The sequence below is a fragment of the Oncorhynchus gorbuscha genome, linkage group LG09, assembly GCF_021184085.1.
Source record: "Oncorhynchus gorbuscha isolate QuinsamMale2020 ecotype Even-year linkage group LG09, OgorEven_v1.0, whole genome shotgun sequence".
Taxonomy (NCBI): Eukaryota; Metazoa; Chordata; class Actinopteri; order Salmoniformes; family Salmonidae; genus Oncorhynchus; species Oncorhynchus gorbuscha.
In genome coordinates this window covers 79,186,327-79,206,634 of record NC_060181.1, presented here as the reverse complement: position 1 = coordinate 79,206,634, position 20,308 = coordinate 79,186,327, and the positions used below count along the sequence as shown (strand labels likewise).

The following is a 20,308-nucleotide window of genomic DNA, read 5'->3' as shown; positions in this document are numbered from 1 at the left end:
AGGAGGACATGTATGTGTAGCCATGTATCTGGTGATGTCTGGACAGAAAAAAGTATGGCAGACTGGGCCCTGCCTTTGGCCTCAATCCCTGCCTCAATCCCTAACTCCATCCCTGGCCGTCCGGGTGGTTTTATGCATTCTGTCATGTCCTTCAATTAGGGTCCCCTGGGAAACACAAAATAAAACCATGGTTCCCACCCTATATCTAACCTGTCTACTGTAGGTCTACATTCAATCTTAAAGGCTCAACTTGAAGAGGCAGTACAGCATTTACTACGATGCAGCCTCTGCAGGGCTTTCATACTTCAGGGCTTTCATACTTCAGGGCTTTCATACTTCAGGGCTTTCACACTTCAGGGCTTTCATGCTTCTTGCACCTAGCGAAGCAGAGCAGAGCTATTGTGAAAGAAGTTGTCAAGGAAGTGTGTTTGTGTTTATACGGGACGTACCGCCCCCCCACCTACCGTCAACCAATCATGTCAATGCGGAGCTATACGTAGCCCTCCGTATTGTTAGAAAATTTGAGAGGCGCACGGCGATGCGGTACAGAGCTGATTTGGGCTCTGGAGCCTCCGCAATTGCGTCACACCATTCATATGAAGCCTCCGACCACATTTTCATATCAAGCCTAAATTGGCTTTTACTCGTTCCTTCAAATAGCCTTTATTCACACTACTCATAGCCTTACATAAAATGAATTGGCTACCATGATCATCAATGGATATTTATTTTTAGCCATATTGCCTGTCTGACCATATAGTGATGACTATCAGCTTCATCATTAGAAGATGTGAATACATCTTAACATCCAACTTGTATATACTTTAAAACAACCTTGTAAAACAACACATTTTACTGCACCATTTTTACAACTTCCACACGAAAGCACACGGGAGGGGTCTAAAGATCAACTTCAGAACAGGGCTAGTAGGCCTAAGCAGGGGAATTGATGCCATTTCATTTCCAGCCAGAAGAAACATTTAAAGACTTAGTTGTCAAGTAAATCTCCACACATAAAACCATAGACTGTTGGCTTATATATGTGTAACAGGGTCAGGATTGCCTTGTTACAAGTAGTAACTTTGAGTATTTATAGTCTATGTTGAATGTGCTCTGATTGAGTACACATGTGCCCCTCCCTATAAATGAGGAGCACATGGTGTGCTCTGGGCGTAAGCCAAGCCAGGTCAGGTAGTCAGTGCTGCACTCCAAGATGCCATGCCTTTCCCTGTCTAGGAGGATTCTTTTTTTTGTGCGGTCTGCACACCACATCACCGGGGGCAAACTACCTGCCCTCCAGGACACCTACAACACCCGATGTCAGGGGAAGGCAAAAAAGATCATCAAAGAGAATAACCCCCGCTACCATCCCGAAGGCGAGGTCAGCACAGGTGCATCAAAACTGGGACAGAGAGATTGAAAATCAGCTTCTATCTCAAGGCCATCAGATTGTTAAACAGCCACCACTATCACAGAGAGGCGGCTGCCTACCTACAGACTTGATAACATTGGCCACTTTAATAAATGAAACACTAGTCACTTTAATAATGCCACTTTAAGAATGTTTACATATCTTGCATTACTCATCTCATATATATATATATATATATATACTGTATACTGTATCCTTCACTATCTATTCTTTACTATCTATTACATCTTAACTGCTCTGTCACTGCTCATCCATATATTTTATACTTATATATTCTCATTACTTTAATAGATTGTGTGTATTGGTTTTTGGTGTGGAATTCTTTAGATATTAGGTTTTGTTGTGGAATTGTTAGATATTACCTGATAGATATTGCTGCACTGTCAGATCTAGAAGCATAAGCATTTCGCTACACTCGCAGTAACTGATAACCATGTGTATGTGACCAATAAAATGTGATTTTAAGTATATAGTTTGTTACTAGGTGTGGCACCGTGTAGCTCATTCAGGTAAAGCACTACTTTCTTGGAACATGTTTTTTATTTACATGTGTGTTTTAAAGGGGAAGGACTACATTTTTATAATTAGCCTTGAGCATCAGCCATTTAGTAGTTAACTTGCTGTATTTAATATTATAGCTCTGTGTGGCTTCACTGTGTGCTGTGCTGTGATGTTCCTCTTCACTAGAACCTCATTTGAGTGCTGGAGATTTATGCGTGCTGTGACATATTCACGTGGGGTGGACTAAAGTTTGTAGACTTTACCTTTGCAAAAATCGCATTGTTTAAAGAGTACAAAGGCAAATTGAGTCACGCGCGCTTCACAGACTAGGCGTTCTCTCACGGAAATATGCAGATATTGCTAGAGCGCGCCAATAGGATCTCGTTAGCTCGTGCTTGGCTCTGCCCCTTCTTGTATGTTCTGCCCACCATGGCTCATTTGTTCCCATAGGAAACGAAAGAATGTTGTATATCTTGGTTTACTTATAAAATTATTTTAAAAACTGGCCTAATACAGTTTAAGGGGGGAAGAGGGAAATGACGTTTGTGGGCAGCTTTTTCGGGAAGAGTAGTTTACCGCTACCATTGATTCGCTTTGAAAGCATGGATCATACCAGAAAGGACTACATATTCCAAAAAACCTTTTATCCTTAACCGGTGCAGTGTTTTCAAAATAGCCTGAGTTAGTCCATAGGGGATTTTTATCTGAAAAATTTGTTGGCTAGTTAACTGTTCCAGTGCTTATTAAACGTAAGTACATTTGAGTTCAAAGCCGTGTGCCATTCATGTAGCTTGAGATGTAACGTTAGCTAACCCCTAATCGATAGAATGACTCATTTCTTACGTTTGACATTAACTAGCTATGAGTTGACATTTGTTGATAGCTAGCTAACCTTCAGTCTGCAGCAACTGCTCGATCTTGACGGCTAGCTAGCTAAGAGTCATTAGCTCAGTGGCAGCCAGCTTGTTCGTAGCTCCTGCTTCAAAACTTGCTGCCATCGCCACCAAAATATCAAGTGCCAGGTTCAACCATACTGCAGTTGTATAACTACCCGGTAATAAACTCTGGAGTCGCAGACATTACAATGTATGAAGATCATAAACTGGTTCGTTGTAAAATTATTGACTGCGCTAGCTAAATATGTTTTCAATGTTGTACTTGTGCGGTCTGTCTCGGCAGCACAGTAATCATGAGGATGAGGAAGCTCTGGACCAAAGCAGGTGTTCTGGGCTCGGTATCCATGGCGTTTGGATCCATGTTCTGGTCTCAGAAGAAGACGGAAACGACTCAGACGGGTTCGACCACCGCATGCACGGAACCACCTTCTCCTTATGAGCTCAAACTCGTGCAAGTCCTGTTCCGCCACGGAGCCCGAACTCCGCTGAAGTCTATACCGGATGTCATGGAGGTGAGGGACCATTTGTGTCAAATATGGTGAATAAATAATACATTAAGATGTCCCACTCATGCCTTTTACCGTAGAAAACAATATGAGTTCCGGTCTGCTTAACGGGGTGGCTCTCCCATAGGCACCAATGCATTAGCAGCTGGGTGTGAATGATCTACTTAATGTATTCACTTAATTGATTAACCAGAACAAATGAGGGAGTGGGATGTCTTGTTTCCTTTTCCATCTCTGCCTGTGTTCTGCCTCTGAACAAGGCAGTTAACCCACTGTTCTTAGGCCGTCATTGAAAATAAGAATTTGTTCTTAACTGACTTGCCTACTTAAATAAAGGTTTAAAAAATAATATATATATATTTTTTTAACGTTTAGCCTCATTGACAAGACAATGCATGCTGAAGGTATGGTCACCAGTATCTGAAAAGCTAAAATACTTCCTTGTCCTGTCTCTCAGGCCCAGTGGGTGCCTAACCTCCTGGAACCCCCAGCACACACACATATCAACTATGTGGTGACAGACCTGGAAGGAGGTCCACGGCCCTCCTCACCGGTGGAGGACAGCTACCGGGCCAACATACTGAGTGTGAGTGTGTGTGTGTGAGTAGAGGAAGTTGTACCTAGAGAGATAGGGTCAGGGCGAGGAGTAGGCGCTTTGATAAGTATGGTTAGGGCTGTTACGGTGACCGTATTTCTGCCACACCGGCTGTCACGAGTCATGAAGGCAGTCAAATTCCACAGGACTGTTTAGTCACAGTAATTAGGCTTCTCCAAGCTCTGATGCTGCTGATGGTCATTAGTAGTCTGCCAAACTTGCTAACTTTCTTGTGCTCAGCACGCTATTGTTCTTATCTAATCACTGACATCAATGCAAATGTAATCAAAAATCTTATCAAACACTTCATGAGAGCCCATGAGCTCATGTTGCGCAATATTTCTACAGGCTATGCAATTGCGTGAGAATGTGATGGCCTCTATTTAAAAAGAGGCATATCCCATCAGTTTCTATAGGCTAGACCTACTACATTTATTTCTCAACTTTCCTAATATTAAGCACATTTCTTTCCTTTACAACAAGAGTATAGCCTAACTGGCTGGCATAAAAATGAACCACAGGAAAAGCGTCCTCCATTCGCTTTTTAAGTGCATAAATGATATGTATTTTTCCCCCTGCCCCAGTATCCAGACATATGCATGATAATGGTCCATTCTAAATGAAAACAAATGTCACACATATATTATTTAGTATATGTAAAGACAATATTAAATCAAGAACAGTCTGATAGTCTAATATTTTCACCTATCACTTGGGAATTACAGTACCAGTCAAAAGTTTGGACACACCTACTTATTCAAGGGTTTTTCTTTATTTTTACTACTTTCTACATTGTAGAAAAATAGTGAAGACCATCAATACTATGAAATAGCACATATGGAATCATGTAGTAACCAAAAGTGTTAAACAAATCAAAATATATTTTCTGTTTGAGATTCTTAAAATAGCCAACCTTTGCCTTGATGACAGCTTTGCACAGTCTTGGCATTCTCTCAACCAACTTCATGAGGTAGTAACCTGTAATGCATTTTAATTGACAGGTGTGCCTTGTCAAAAGTTATTTTGTGAAATGTCTTTCCTTCTTAATGCGTTTGAGCCAATCAGTTGTGTTGTGACAAGGTAGGGCTGGTATATATAGTGTATTATTGATTGGATGTTTGTTTATTCCATGTGTGTTGTTGTATGTGTCGAACTGCTTTGCTTTATCTTGGCCAGGTCGCAGTTGCAAATGAGAACTTGTTCTCAACTAGCTTACCTGGTTAAATAAAGGTGAAATAAATACAAATAAAAAATACAGAGGCCCTATTTAATAAAAGACCAAGTCCATATTATGGCAAGAACAGCTCAAATAAGCAAAGAGAAATGACAGTCCATCATTAAAGTTTCTTCAAGTGCAGTCGCAAAAACCATCAAGCGCTATGATGAAACTAGCTCTCATGAGGACCTCCACAGGAAAGAAAGAACTAGAGTCACCTCTGCTGCAGAGGAAAATTTCATGAGTTACTAGCCTCAGAAATTGCAGCCCAAATAAATGCTTCACAGAATTCGAGTAACAGACACCTCTCAACATCAACTGTTCAGAGGAGACTGTTTGAATCAGGCCTTCATGGTAGAATTGCTGCAAATAAACCACTACTAAAGGACACCAATAATAAAAAGAGACTTGCTTGGGCCAAGAAACTTGAGCAATGGAGATTAGAATGGTGAAAATCTGTCCTTTGGTCTGTTGAGTCCAGATTTGAGATTTTTGGTTACAACTGCCATGTATTTGTGAGACACAGACTGGTGAACAGATTATCTCTGCATGTGTGGTTCCCACCGTGAAGCATGGAGGAGGAAGTGTGATGGTGTGGGGGTGCTTTGCTGGTGACACTGTCAGTGATTTATTTAGAATTTAAGGCACACTTAACCAGCATGGCTACCACAGCATTCTGCAGCAATAATCCATCCCATCTGGTTTGGGGCTTAGTGGGACTATAATTAATTTTTCAACAGGACAATGACTAACACAGCCTGGAGGTGTGTTAAGGGCTATTTGACCAAGAAGGAGAGTGATGTAGTGCTGCATCAGATGACCTGGCCTCCACAATCACCCGGCCTCAATCCAATTGAGATGGTTTGGGATGAGTTGGACAGCAGAGTGAAGGAAAAGCAGCCAACAAGTGCGCAGCATATGTGGGAACGCCTTCAAGAATGTTGGAAAAGCATTCCCCATGAAGCTGGTTGAGAGAATGTCAAGAGTGTGCAAAGCTGTCATCAAGGCAAATGGTGGTTATTTTGAAAAATCTCAAATATAAAATACATTTCTTTAACACTTTTTTGTTTTCTACATGATTCCATGTGTTATTTCATAGTTTTGATGTCTTATTCTACAATGTAGGAAATAGTAAAAATAAAGAAAACCCCTTGAATGAGTAGGTGTCCAAACTTTTGACTGGTACTGTATATATTACCACTTGTGAATGAAGCATATATAAAATAAGTAAATGCCCAGCTTGTGTGCAGTAAGGCAAGAAACGGTGCATGCCCTTTTTTCGAATCATAGTTGATCACCCCATGTAACGTAGCCAATAGGCCTATATGTTTTGATACGGTTTGTATCACAACTAACGTGGCCAAATGGCTTCTTAAAATGAAGCACATTAATCCACTTTACAACGGCTGTAGAGCCTAATTGGCATGCATAAGCAGCGCGTGAGTTTCAAGTTTTGGGAAGATAATTTTCACCATAAAAATGCACCTTTAAAATAAAATTACATGCATAATCGTATTTGCGGTCACTTTTGAAAATGGTGTTTTCCTTTTAATTGATTGCATTTTGGATCATTCGCGCTTATAGCCTACTGCAATGTGCGCATTGATGCTCTTATAATGTAAAGAAATAGCCTAATAGTTTATCAACATTTTAAGCAAAACGTTCTGGTCTGTTGCATCAGTCCTCATTGCTTAAAAATGCTAGTGGTTGTATTCATTTGGGATCTATCGCAACCCACAACTGTCCAAGACTATGTTTAAAATATTTATTTCTTGCACAGAATAGAATAGGTCAACCTTTGTACCATGGGGGATGGTAGATTGACATAGGCTAGTGCTTTTGCTGTTCGTTAGGCCTACTCATCTTGTTGGCTGCCATAAAGTAAATGTGGACAGTTCTTCCAATATCTTCAATATTCTGCTCGGAATTAGATAAGGACGTGCGCAGTTGCATCCCAGATGTGTTTTTCACTTGTAGCATTTGAGAAAGACCCGATCGATCGCCTGGCGGGCATTGGCTAATAAGAATTGAGCTATTTGAGAGAGCCATGTGAGTGAGAGGTGCTTCAGAGCACGCAGCCGGGAGAAGGGAATTATAATTTGTATATTCAGCACAATGTACACTGGCTGCAAAAGGCATGGATTTTTTTATGGGGCATTAAGGCCACACAAACGGGATGCTGCCGGGAATTTTGAGGCTTTAACATGCTTGTCAAATTGTGAATGAGAGACTGATAAAGTGTGTACAGCCTGTTCAAATAACAAATCAGAGCTCATAACTTTCATGCAACTGTTTTCAAATCATCATTAGTCACATCATCCAGCCTTAGAATGTATTAATAATCAAAACAAATAGCCCAACATTTGTATCGCAACTAAAGTAGCATAAATAACTAAATTAGGCGTATAGGAGGACCTGTTTATTTCCTAACCGCAATACACAGAATAGCTACATGTGCTCACTCCCTCAAATCGTTTGCGGAAAATATCCTTTCTATTTTATTCAGCCATGTTCAATTGTTTTCATCATAATATAAGAAAATGCCACGGAATTCTAAGCAAATCTTGTCAGCTATATGAACTAGTGTAGCCCACAGCCATATGGCATAGCCAGTTCTGGGCACAACATAAGGACAATTTATGTTCTTCTGAAATGGACTACATTTTCTTCATATCATGTTTCTTTAGATCTGTCTTTTTAAAAATGATTTATCGTTTTATTAAATGGATTTATTTTATTTTTTAATTAAAAAATATTTTTATTTTTTGTGGATCAGCTTAATATTGCGGAAAGAATGTTGCTTCCATCAATGTAATTGTCTGCATCATTTCCAATCCACATACATTTTTGGGGTAAATATATACAGTATATCACAAAAGTGAGTACACCCCTCACATCTTTGTAAATATTTGAATATATCTTTTCATGTGACAACACTGAAAATATTACACTTTGCTACAATGTAAAGTAGTGAGTGTACAGCTTGTATAACAGTGTACATTTGCTGTCCCCTCAAAATAACTCAACACACAGCCATTAATGTCTAAACCGCTGGCAAAAAAAGTGAGTACATCCCTAAGTGAAAATGTCCAAATTGGGCCCAAAGTGTCAATATTTTGTGTGGCCACCATCATTTTCCAGCACTGCCTTAACCCTCTTGGGCATGGAGTTCACCAGAGCTTCACAGGTTGCCACTGGAGTCCTCTTCCACTCCTCCATGACGACATCACGAAGCTGGTGGATGTCAGAGACCACCTTCCGTTTGAGGATGCCCCACAGATGCTCAATAGGGTTTAGGTTTGGAGACATGCTTGGCCAGTCCATCACCTTTACCCTCAGCTTCTTTAGCAAGGCAGTGGTCGTTATACTTGCCTTTAGTGAGAGGTCTAATGCTCCGAATTCATATTCATTATATAAATAGGCCCTTTTAATTTTATCTGGCTTGCCGTTCCAAATAAAATTGAATAATTTTTGTTCATATGATTTAAAAAACAGGTCACTAGGTGTAGGCAAAACCATAAGCAAATAGGTAAACTGTGATATGACTAAAGAGTTAATCAGGGTGATTTTTCCACAAATAGACAGGTATTTTCCTTTCCATGGTAGCAAGATCTTGTCTATTTTTGCTAACTTTCAATAAAAATTATTGGCATGAGATCATGTCTTTCTTTTGGGATTTGTATACCGAGTATGTCCACTGCTCCGTCAGACCAAATGGATTTATTCGACTTGTTCCAGGTCTGTGAGAGCCAGAAATCTTGCTTGTTTGTAGGTGACCAAATACTTATTTTCCACCATAATTTGCAAATAAATTCATTAAAAATCCTATAATGTAATTTTCTGGATTTTTTTTCTCTCATTTTGTCTATCATATGATGAAAATTACAGGCCTCTCATCTTTTTAAGTGGGAGAACTTGCACAATTGGTGGCTGACTAAATACTTTTTTGCCCCACTGTAATCAAAATGTTTTTTATTTTATACTGAGTATGTCATGTACAATTATAATTCAAATGCTTTTAACTGATTGAACAAATATATATATATATATATATATATATATATTTGTTTATTTGTGGTGTGGTTTTCATGTCAGCCCTTTTGGGCTTCCAGCCTCACTTGCACACTGTTTTTTCCAGTTTTTCTTTTATCTGTACTGTTTTATATTTCACTTATTTTCTTTGGTGTGAATAAATAAAACCTAACCTTTGACCCCTGTCCTTTTCCCCTGAAGGGGGGTACGTACCCAGGTCAGTTGACCACGGTGGGCATGCAACAGCTGTATGAGCTGGGAGAGAGGCTGAGGAAGAGGTACATCAAGGACACAGCCTTCCTCAACCCCACCTTCAGCCCTACAGAGGTCTAGTAAGTACTGCAGCCTTCCTCAACCCACACCTTCAGCCCTACAGAGGTCTAGTAAGTACTGCAGCCTTCCTCAACCCACACCTTCAGCCCTACAGAGGTCTAGTAAGTACTGCAGCCTTCCTCAACCCACACCTTCAGCCCTACAGAGGTGTAAGTCGCTCTGGATAAGAGCGTCTGCTAAATGACTTAAATGTAATGATGTAAATGTCTAGTAAGTACTGCAGCCTTCCTCAACCCACACCTTCAGCCCTACAGAGGTCTAGTAAGTACTGCAGCCTTCCTCAACCCCCACCTTCAGCCCTACAGATGTCTAGTAAGTACTGCAACCTTCTTCAACCCACACTTCAGCCCTACAGAGGTCTAGTAAGTACTGCAGCCTTCCTCAACCCCCACCTTCAGCCCTACAGAGGTCTAGTAAGTATTGCAGCCTTCCTCAACTCCCACCTTCAGCCCTACAGAGGTCTAGGAAGTACCATAGCCTTTCTCAACCCCCACCTTCAGCCCTACAGAGGTCTAGTAAGTACTGCAACCTTCCTCAACCCACACTTCAGCCCTACAGAGGTCTAGTAAGTACTGCAGCCTTCCTCAACCCCCACCTTCAGCCCTACAGAGGTCTAGTAAGTACTGCAACCTTCCTCAACCCCCACCTTCAGCCCTACAGAGGTCTAGTAAGTATTGCAGCCTTCCTCAACTCCCACCTTCAGCCCTACAGAGGTCTAGGAAGTACCATAGCCTTTCTCAACCCCCACCTTCAGCCCTACAGAGGTCTAGTAAGTACCACAACCATCCTCAACCCCCACCTTCAGCCCTACAGAGGTCTGATATGTGCCACATGTGCTCTTGTCAATAGCCTGGTAGTCACGTTCTGTAGCCAACTCATATCCGCATCTAGGTAACATGAAGGTAACATCAGCCTAGCTAACGTATAGGTCACCTAGGTAACGAGAATGGCTTACTCAGAAAAACTTCCAAATGGACTAATTCGGGGTAAAAAAGGAGTTGGAGCACTCAACAAAACAAGACAGAGATTGATTTTGTCATTGTTGTTGAGCACCACTCCTTTCCTTTTTTGCTGAAGCATAAAGGCCCCGTGAGCTGTTACCTAGGTAACATCAGGCTAGGTAACATAAAGGTTGAAATCATAATACCACAGTACATGTACAAGACATTGATATATTCTTCTAATATATATGCCGTTTCGTCTCTCTCTCCCAGTGTGCGTTCCACTAACATTGTAAGGACCATAGAGTCTGCCAAGTGCCTGGTGGCAGGGCTGTTCCAGCAAAGCCAGAGTGGTAGGTGTCACTGTATGTTTGTTTGTTTATGTGCGTATGAGGCGTGTGTGTCAAAGACCAGTATTTCCGATCTCCTAATGTTGCTCCCCCTCTCTTCTTCTGAAGACATGGTTTCCATTCTGACGACTGAGGCAGAGTCAGAGATCCTGTACCCTAACTACCATGGGTGCAGATTGCTCAAACACCTCAGCGGGTTAGTGAGTGACTGGCTGGGTCCCTTTCCTATACATTTTTATGTTTGGCTGGATCTCTCACTCTTTAATGTTTGTGATTGGTTGTTTCTGTCTTGTTGATTTTTGTGATTGGCTGTGTCTGTGTGTGCTGTAGTCATCGCTGGGCGGAGTCGTCCACTCTGCCAGACATCGCTGCAGACTTGAGGAGCATCCAGAGAGCTCTGGGCATCGCTGCCCACCAACGGGTTGACTTCATCCTCATCAGGGATGACATGGTGGCCAGAGAGGTGACACAATGCAACAAATATATATATTCTTAATTTCAAACCTTTTCTTGACAAAATGTATTATGAGATCCAAAGGTATAAATAGTGATACTGTCATTGTCACGACTTCTGCCAAAGTCGGTTCCTCTCCTTGTTCGGGCCGCGCCCGGTGTCGCCGATCTTCTAGCCATCATCGATCCATTTTTCATTTTCCATTTGTTTTGTCGTGTCTTCTCACACACCTGGTCTCAGTATCCCTCATTACATGTTGTGTATTTAACCCTCTTCCCCCCATGTCTTTGTACAGAATTGTTTATTGTAAGTGCATGTGCACATTTTCTCTGGTGCGCGATGGGTTTTGTACCCATTTGTTTATTGTTCTGGTTTCCAGGGGTTTTATGGATATAACTTCTCTGTTGAATACCCAGTTTTGCTCTCCTGCGCCTTACTTCCCTTCCATTTTTCTAGTTACAGCAAAATGACTTTGTCATGGTAACATCTCCATGCAATGCAAACAAAATGGCGTGTGCGTGTGTGCGTGTGTGCGTGTGTGTGTGTGTGTGTGTGTGTGTGTGTGTGTGTGTGTGTGTGTGTGTGTGTGTGTGTGTGTGTGTGTGTGTGTGTGTGTGTGTGTGTGTGTGTGTGTGTGTGTGTGTGTGTGTGTGTGTGTTATATCAGACACACGGACTGCCCTGCCCACCAATCCTGGACTCCTGGAGGAACACAGTGGAGCAGAGAGCTGTGGAGATGATCTGTCACATCTACGAACCCAGCAAGAGGTCAGGGGTCAAAGGGTAGTGGGATATAAATACAGATGGGCCTGTGTAGAGGGCCAGGTAGTAGAACAGAGACAATATAGTTCCCTGTTTCATGAGCATAAGCTGCTTTCTTATTCCACATTCAGAAATAAATTCCCCCAAGACAGTTGTTGTTTCCTTCATCTTGTCTGAGGTTTGCTTGTTGTGATCAGGGAGAACCTGCAGCTGTGTGTGGGTCCCCTCTTCCACACCCTGATGGGCAACATTGAAGACCATCTACAGGGCACAACCTCAGAGTCCAACAGGTGAGTTAGTTTTACTTTTGATTGCATTCATTTTGAATGGGGCTGTGAATCGGAGCTGCCTCCCGGCCGTGAACCGGGTACCCCGCTCTGGCCAATGACGAAGTGACCTAGATTTTAGCATGTGGATTAATCAACAACAAAAAATAATAATAATCAAATGTATTTATATAGTCCTTCTTACATCAGCTGATATCTCAAAGTGCTGTACAGAAACCCAGCCTAAAACCCCAAACAGCAAGCAATGCAAGTGTAGAAGCACGGTGGCTAGGAAAAACTCCCAAAATCTAGGAAGAAACCTAGAGAGGAACCAGGCTATGAGGGGTGGCCAGTCCTATTCTGACTGTGCCGGGTGGAGATTATAACAGAACATGGCCAAGATATTAAAATGTTCATAAATGACCAGCATGGTCAAACAATAATAATCACAGTAGTTGTCGAGGGTGCAAGTCAGCACCTCAGGAGTAAATGTCAGTTGGCTTTTTTCTTTGCCGATCATTGTATCTCTACCGCTCCTGCAGTATCTCTACCGCTCCTGCTGTCTCTAGAGAGTTGAAAACAGCAGGTCTGGGACAGGTAGCACGTCCAGTGCTACCTGTCCAAGATGAGTAAGATTCAGTGTTTTCACATGCAAAAGTGATTGCTTTTGATTTATCTGCCTTCCCAATGAAAACGATTTTGAAAATTTTAACATATACAATGGGGCAAAAAAGTATTTAGTCAGACACCAATTGTGCAAGTTATCCCACTTAAAAAGATGAGAGAGGCCTATAATTTTCATCATAGGTACACTTCAACTATGACAGACAATGAGGGGGAAAAATCCAGAAAATCACATTGTAGGATTTTTAATGAATTTATTTGCAAATTATGGTGGAAAATAAGTATTTGGTCACCTACAAACAAGCAAGATTTCTGGCTCTCACAGACCTGTAACTTCTTCTTTAAGAGGCTCCTCTGTCCTCCACTCGTTACCTGTATTAATGGCACCTGTTTGAACTTGTTATCATTATAAAAGACACCTGTCCACAACCTCAAGCAGTCACACTCCAAACTCCACTATGGCCAAGACCAAAGAGCTGTCAAAGGACACCAGAAACAAAATTGTAGACCTGCACCAGGCTGGGAAGACTGAATCTGCAATAGGTAAGCAGCTTGGTTTGAAGAAATCAACTGTGGGAGCAATTATTAGGAAATGGAAGACATACAAGACCACTGACGATCTCACCCCGTGGGGTCAAAATGACCACAAGAACGGTGAGCAAAAATCCCAGAACCACACGGGGGGACCTAGTGAATGACCTGCAGAGATCTGGGACCAAAGTAACAAAGCCTACCATCAGTAACACACTACACCGCCAGGGACTCAAATCCTGCAGTGCCAGACGTGTCCCCCTGCTTAAGCCAGTACATGTCCAGGCCCATCTGAAGTTTGCTAGAGAGCATTTGGATTATCTAGAAGAAGATTGTGAGAATGCCATATGGTTAGATGAAACCAAAATATAACTTTTTGGTAAAAACTCAACTCGTCATGTTTGGAGGACAAAGAATGCTGAGTTGCATCCAAAGAACACCATACCTACTGTGAAGCATAGGGGTGGAAACATCATGCTTTGGGGCTGTTTTTCTGCAAAGGGACCAGGACTGATCCGTGTAAAGGAAAGATGAATGGGGCCATGTATCGTGAGATTTTGAGTGTGAACCTCCTTCCATCAGCAAGGGCATTGAAGATGAAACGTGGCTGGGTCTTTCAGCATGACAATGATCCCAAACACACTGCCCGGGCAACGAAGGAGTGGCTTCGTAAGAAGCATTTCAAGGTCCTGGAGTGGCCTAGCCATTCTCCAGATCTCAACCCCATAGAACATCTTTGGAGGGAGTTGAAAGTCCGTGTTGCCCAGCAACAGCCCCAAAACATCACTGCTCTAGAGGAGATCTGCATGGAGGAATGGGCCAAAATACCAGCAACAGTGTGTGAAAACCTTGTGAAGACTTACAGAAAACATTTGACCTCTGTCATTGCCAACAAAGGGTATATAACAAAGTATTGAGATAAACTTTTGTTATTGACCAAATACTTATTTTCCACCATAATTTGCAAATAAATTCATAAAAAATCCTACAATGTGATTTTCTGGATTTTTTTTTCTCATTTTGTCTGTCATAGTTGAAGTGTACCTATGATGAAAATTACAGGCCTCTCTCATATTTTTAAGTTGGAGAACTTGCACAATTGGTGGCTGACTAAATACTTTTTTGCCCCACTGTATTTTATGGAAAAGAGATGCATGTTTCTGAACGATGCATCATGCTGCCTTGGTGACAACATGAATGAGTGGTGCAGATTACGGTTTGATTTGAGAAGGGAGTGCCTGCAAGGGATTGATGACTAGTTGAAGGGGGGGGGGGGGGGGTACTAGAGGACTGCAATATAAAACACAGCCAATAAGAGATTTATTGAGCTGCAGATCTCAACCCAACCACTTGATGGTAGCAAATGTAATTTTCTAAATGGCACATTCTTCGTTTTTTGTTCCCTACCCCTACTTGTTGCTGAACATCAGAAATGTTCTGAGGACATTTTCACATATGTGTTTTTTCTCTCAGGAAGCTGTTCCTGTACTCTGCCCACGACACCACTCTGATGCCCTGTCTCATGGCTCTGGGGGTTTTTGACATGCAATGGCCACCGTACGCCGCTGACATCACCCTGGAGCTGCATCAACACAGGCAAACCAAAGAGGCCTTTGTCAAAGTGTCCTACATTGGCAAGGTATGGTCTAGGGCAGGGTTTCCGTTAGCCGGCAATTTCACGATTTTGGCCCAAATTAAATAAATGAAAAACCGATCAATTAAACTGTTGCCACCCAGAAAAAAAATCCCATTGCAAAATAATGCTTTTTATTCATTGATGGAAATACCAGTTGATGGAAATACATTTGACCATCATGCATATCGGTCTATAGCACAGGAGGTTGGTGGCACCTTAATTGTGGGGAACGGCTTGTGGTAATGACTGGAGTGGAATCAGTTGAATGGTGTCAAACACATGGAAACTATGTGTTTGATTCCATTCACTCCGTTTCATACATTATTAGGAGCCTTCCTCCACTGGTCTATAGGTTAACTAGCATCATTTTATGGAATTAAATTGGCCTGTGTGTATCGTGTGTTAAAACAGTTTTGGTGCATGATTAAAAGATCGCCTCCCATTCACCATTCAAGTGCAGTCAAAAAGGCTATCAGTGTGTCACCCTCCACTTTACAATGTGAGCTGAAGGCAGTATGCATTTTGAAAACATACTTAATTGTTTGAAACCTGAATGTTTTATTTCATATTATGAGGCCTGTTTTACCTTGCTTCAAAGTAGCCTATATGCTAAATCTGACCATGGAAACGTGTAGGCAATTATTTGTATTAAGACTTCATAGGTGGCACATGAGTTTCAAGTTTGGGGAAGCTTACAATTTATCCTGCCATGTCTACCGTTATGCATGCCAGTTATGAATTTCATATCATCATTTTTGTGGATTAGTTTTATTTTATCAATAACGTTTTTGTTTCTCAACATTGTCATGTGGTTAATCATAATCTGAATTGAAATGATTCAAATCTAAAAGTAAAAAATCAACTAATGCGAGATCACCAGCCTCTGCCGTATTGACACCGTGACCCATTGGTGGCTAAAGAAATGAGTGATAGAGCTCATAGCCTATAACTGCCCTTGTTCTTACACACCAAGGATTGGTGATTATTGAGGATAAGATTGTTGGAAAGATTTTTGGAATATATAGCACTTTGTGACATCAGCTGGTGTAAAAAGGGCTTTATAAATGTATAAATACATTTGATTGAAATAGCTTACCTTAACATATTAAAACTATAGTTCTTTATCATTTGCATTGGATGTTACACTTTACATTTACCACTGGTGTCATGTTCTGGGGAATCATTTTTTTATGTAAGGGCAAACAATTCACACAAACAATGAATGCACAAGAATTGGCAGGAGACAGCTGAGCCGTTCTGGAGAGACACACATCCCTCCTTGCCTCAACATTTTACAATTATGCTCAAGACACATTATCTTCACACACATTTTAGATGTTTTTCACTGACAGCCGCAATTCAATAATCCGCTAAGCCTATTGCCAAGCGTGTTTCCCAAATAGACATCGGACTACGACCGTGTGATTTTTGAAACAATCCACATCATATAGCAACCCATCCTAGTTGTTGCCACTTTAGATTCCCTCTCTTTCTAAGTTTCCAACAGAGATTTCCATCTCTCACATATGGAACAGCTATCAGGTGTGCTGTTTAGAATGGTGTTTTCCCAGCTGTGCTGTTTAGAATGGTATTTTCCCAGATGCGCTCTTTTGAATGGTGTTTTCCCACAAATTGCATTTGCCCTAATGGGTTATACATCCAATGCTTATGGGTCCGGTACATTTCCAAATGGCCGGTAAATTATAATCTTCCCGGTCACATTGTCCAGTGCCATATTTTCCGAACTGAGAACTTGGTCTAGGGCGCAAGTGTGCTAGGGAAGAGGCAAGGCTCTTATTTAAACACTTTCAGGACCCTCTTTCTCTCTGAGAAAGTTAGTGATCTCTTTTTGTGTGTGTCTCTTTCTTATGTTCTTTGTTTCTTTGTGTCTGTAGGACCAGTTGATTCCAGGCTGTAGTGGAGTCTACTGCCCCCTGCAGGAATTCAAGCAGGCCTTCTCTAACTACTCACTGACCTCTGAACTCTATGAGTCGCTCTGCAACCGCACAGAGGGCATGGCCGACCCCTGAGGCTTCCACACTCTCACTGTTACCAGCCACCCTGTTTACATCCCACCAAACATCCACTCTCCAGCCCTAGCCTAGCATTAGCCCGTGTATTAGAGTAGTTAGTATGTTAGGATACCTCATTGTTTAAGCCAGGGGTGGGCAAACCTTTTTGCTTGAGGGCCAAATCGGGATTTAGAAATTCGATGAAGGGCCGTACAGATTTTTGGGGGCTTTTTTTATCTATACATTTTTTTGAATCAATTTGCAGGCCAGAAAATAGGTCCATTATAAATGGGTCCATTATAAATAACCCATTAGGCTCCCTAGTGGCACAGCATCTCAGTGCTAGAGATGTCACTACAGACCCTTGTTCGATTCCAGGCTGAATCACAACTGGCTGCGGTTGGGAGTCCCATAGGGTGGCGCACAATTGGCCCAGCATTGTCTGGGGTAGGCCATCATTGTAAATAAGAATTTGTTCTTAACTGGCTTGCCTAGTTAAATAAATCAAATCAAATAGGTCCATTATAATGTTCTATCTAGTTTTAGACATTCAAGTATGGCCTGGAGTGTTTCTGTTAACCTAAATTATCATTTCCCCCCACATTTATTTTATTATTTTGTATTATTTTGGATTGAATGGTCATGTGGGCCAGAGTTTGCCTGTCCCTGGTCTAAATGTACAAAGGTAGCGTCACTGTCAAAGTGGATAACTGGCTTTGAAACCACACCCAGGGCAATAGGCATCCTGTGTGGTACTGCTTCAACAGGTTAAGATAGTCAGTCCTGTGTGGATCAGTTGGTAGAGCATGGTGCTTGTAAACACCAGGTTTCTGGGTTCGATTCCCATGGGGGACCAGTACGAAAATGTATGCACACGCTTTGGATAAGAGCGTCTGCTAAATGAAAGTAAATCTTAATAATATTGAAATAATCTGGTGATATTATAATGCCTAAAATGTTACCAATTATAATCATAAATGTACTTTCTGCGACAGTACTATGCACAGAGCGATGTGCTTCTATGTCTGTAGATACACTGCATTTACCTGGTTATTACTTTATGCACAGCACTGTAAATGACAGGGCTTATAGACTTTCTGAAATGTTCTGGCTTTGTTTTTTTTTTGAGAGTGAACCAAAATGCTTCACAGCAAACTGCAATCTTCTCCTCAGGGGAAAACCAAGCACTTCATGTACATAGTGCTCATTAACCAAGGGTACCAAAATGTATGGTGTGTATGAGAGTGTGTGTTTACCCACTCAGAATCATTCATTTTAGAACCTTTTTAAAAAGGGATGTATTCTGTTTACGATATGTTGTGAGTGAAACAGTAGGTGCCTTCTTTTAGGAATGTGTTGATTATATTGAGTGTATAAATTATATGCATGGACATGTGAGCAAATATACACTACACACTGGAGTGTTTATTGGTTCTAGGTCTCATCATGGGGAGTTGACATGACTTTGGAGTGGTGGTTATAATAAAGAGTTGGTCAAGGCTTTGTCTGTCTCTAATGTGCAACACCAGTGGTCATATGGTCAGTGGTCGTCATAAGGATACCTGACCCACAGTTTTCAGTCATGTGTTAGATCATGTATCATGGATGACTGTATGATGTAAGACAAACCGGCTCCAAGACAATGGGAGCATATGAGCAGATCAGTCGGTGAAAATGGTTGGTCACCACTTATCAAAGGGGATAACAATTGTCTGACTTGAGCCAACATGTTGACTGCATGAACTTTACAAAAACCATGTGATCAAAGGTCATGACGTTTTGACTGCAGTCGACTACACTTATCTGCAGTTGCTCCAGAGACGGAAGAGAAAGCGAGACAACCCACACCCCGGAAGTTCGTTCATGACTCCATCCGCAGTTCTCGTCCCAGTTCTAGAAGGCGTTCTGCACCCTCATTGGGTTGTTGGCTAGCCTGTCCTCCGGGTTCCAGTCCAACGGCCAGTCGGAGCAAGCCAACCAGGACCTCGAGACTACCCTGCGCTGCCTTGTCTCCACCAACCCCACCACCTGGAGCCAGCAGCTTGTGTGGGTCAAATATGTCCGCAACACCCTTCCCTGCTCTGCCACGGGCCTATCTCCCTTTGAGAGTTCCCTGGGGTATCAGCCCTGGCTCTTCCCTGAGCAGGAAGTGGAGGTCGGCATACCTTCTGCCTAGATGTTTATTTCCGCCGCTGTCATCGTACCTGTAGGAGAGCCCGGTCAAGACCACCTCCAGGTATCGATGACAAGCGGATCACCATCGGATCCCGGCCCCCGGTATCGTCTCGGGCAGAAGGTATGGCTGTCCACCCGAGATCTGCCCCTCCGGGTGGAGTCTCTTAAACTGTCCCCCCATGTTTATTGGCCCTTACCAGCTCCAAGATCATTAGCCCCTCTGCTGTCTGCCTTCTGTTGCCCCGTACCCTTCGTATTCATCCTACATTCCATGTGTACTGCTGCTGTGTCTGGACTGCATCTTGTTTGTGCTACGGCAATATCCATCAAAAAAGGCAGATAGCCTTCATAAACAAAACATTAGGAACACATTCCTAATATTGATTTATGCACCCTTTTGCATTCAGAACAGCCTCAATTCATCTGGCCATGGACGCTACAAGATGTTGAAAGCATTCGACTGGGAATGCTGACCCATGTTGACTCCAATGCTTCCCATCGTTGTATCAAGTTGGCTGAAAGTCCTTTGGGGAGTGGACCATTGTTTATTTCCCCCCCACCCCATTTTTCTCCCCAATTTGTCCCATCGCTGCAACTCCCATATGGACTCGGGAGAGGCGTGTGTCCTCTGAAACACAACCCCACCAAGCCACACTGCTTCTTGACAGAATGCTTGCTTAACCCAGAATCCAGCCGCACCAATGTGTCAGAGGAAACACCGTACATCTAGCGACCATGTCAGCGTAGATTGCGTCAAGCCCGCCACAGGTGTCGCTGGAGCGCTATGGTACAAGACAACCCGGCCGGGCCCTCCCACCATTTGTAAAGCAGGCCATTGCATTGGCTTTATTAGTCCTGATTCTTGTGACTAATCAATTTGGCTATTTAAACTCTGAATATCAGATACCCAGCTTTATGAGGAGTTATCGTGAGCCTATTTGCAATGTGTTTACACAGCAGGAAATGCAGAAGTATTTTCTTTTTCGCTATGATCAAAAATTGAGGGATACAAACTTGAAACCACTAATCATGACAACGGTGTGAAAC

The 20,308-nt window shown here is 42.2% G+C and overlaps 1 protein-coding gene across 3 annotated transcripts; it reads left to right on the top strand.

Moving 5' to 3' along the window:
- Positions 1-2,372: 2,372 nt before the first annotated feature.
- Positions 2,373-18,586, top strand: LOC124044126 (lysophosphatidic acid phosphatase type 6-like). Of its 3 annotated transcripts, none has more exons than XM_046363602.1 (11): positions 2,373-2,682; positions 3,118-3,341; positions 3,793-3,921; positions 9,380-9,510; positions 10,726-10,805; positions 10,911-10,998; positions 11,133-11,265; positions 11,923-12,023; positions 12,215-12,307; positions 14,912-15,077; positions 16,970-18,586. In XM_046363602.1, exons 2-11 carry the CDS (start codon positions 3,123-3,125, stop codon positions 17,102-17,104), a joined length of 1,275 nt encoding a protein of 424 aa, XP_046219558.1. In that variant the 5' UTR covers positions 2,373-2,682; positions 3,118-3,122; the 3' UTR covers positions 17,105-18,586. The 3 variants fall into 3 exon arrangements, with proteins under 3 accessions (XP_046219558.1, XP_046219557.1, XP_046219559.1); XM_046363601.1 differs by having other exon boundaries at positions 2,374-2,682; positions 3,113-3,341; XM_046363603.1 differs by lacking the exon at positions 2,373-2,682 and adding an exon at positions 2,844-2,987 and having other exon boundaries at positions 3,113-3,341.
- Positions 18,587-20,308: the final 1,722 nt, after the last annotated feature.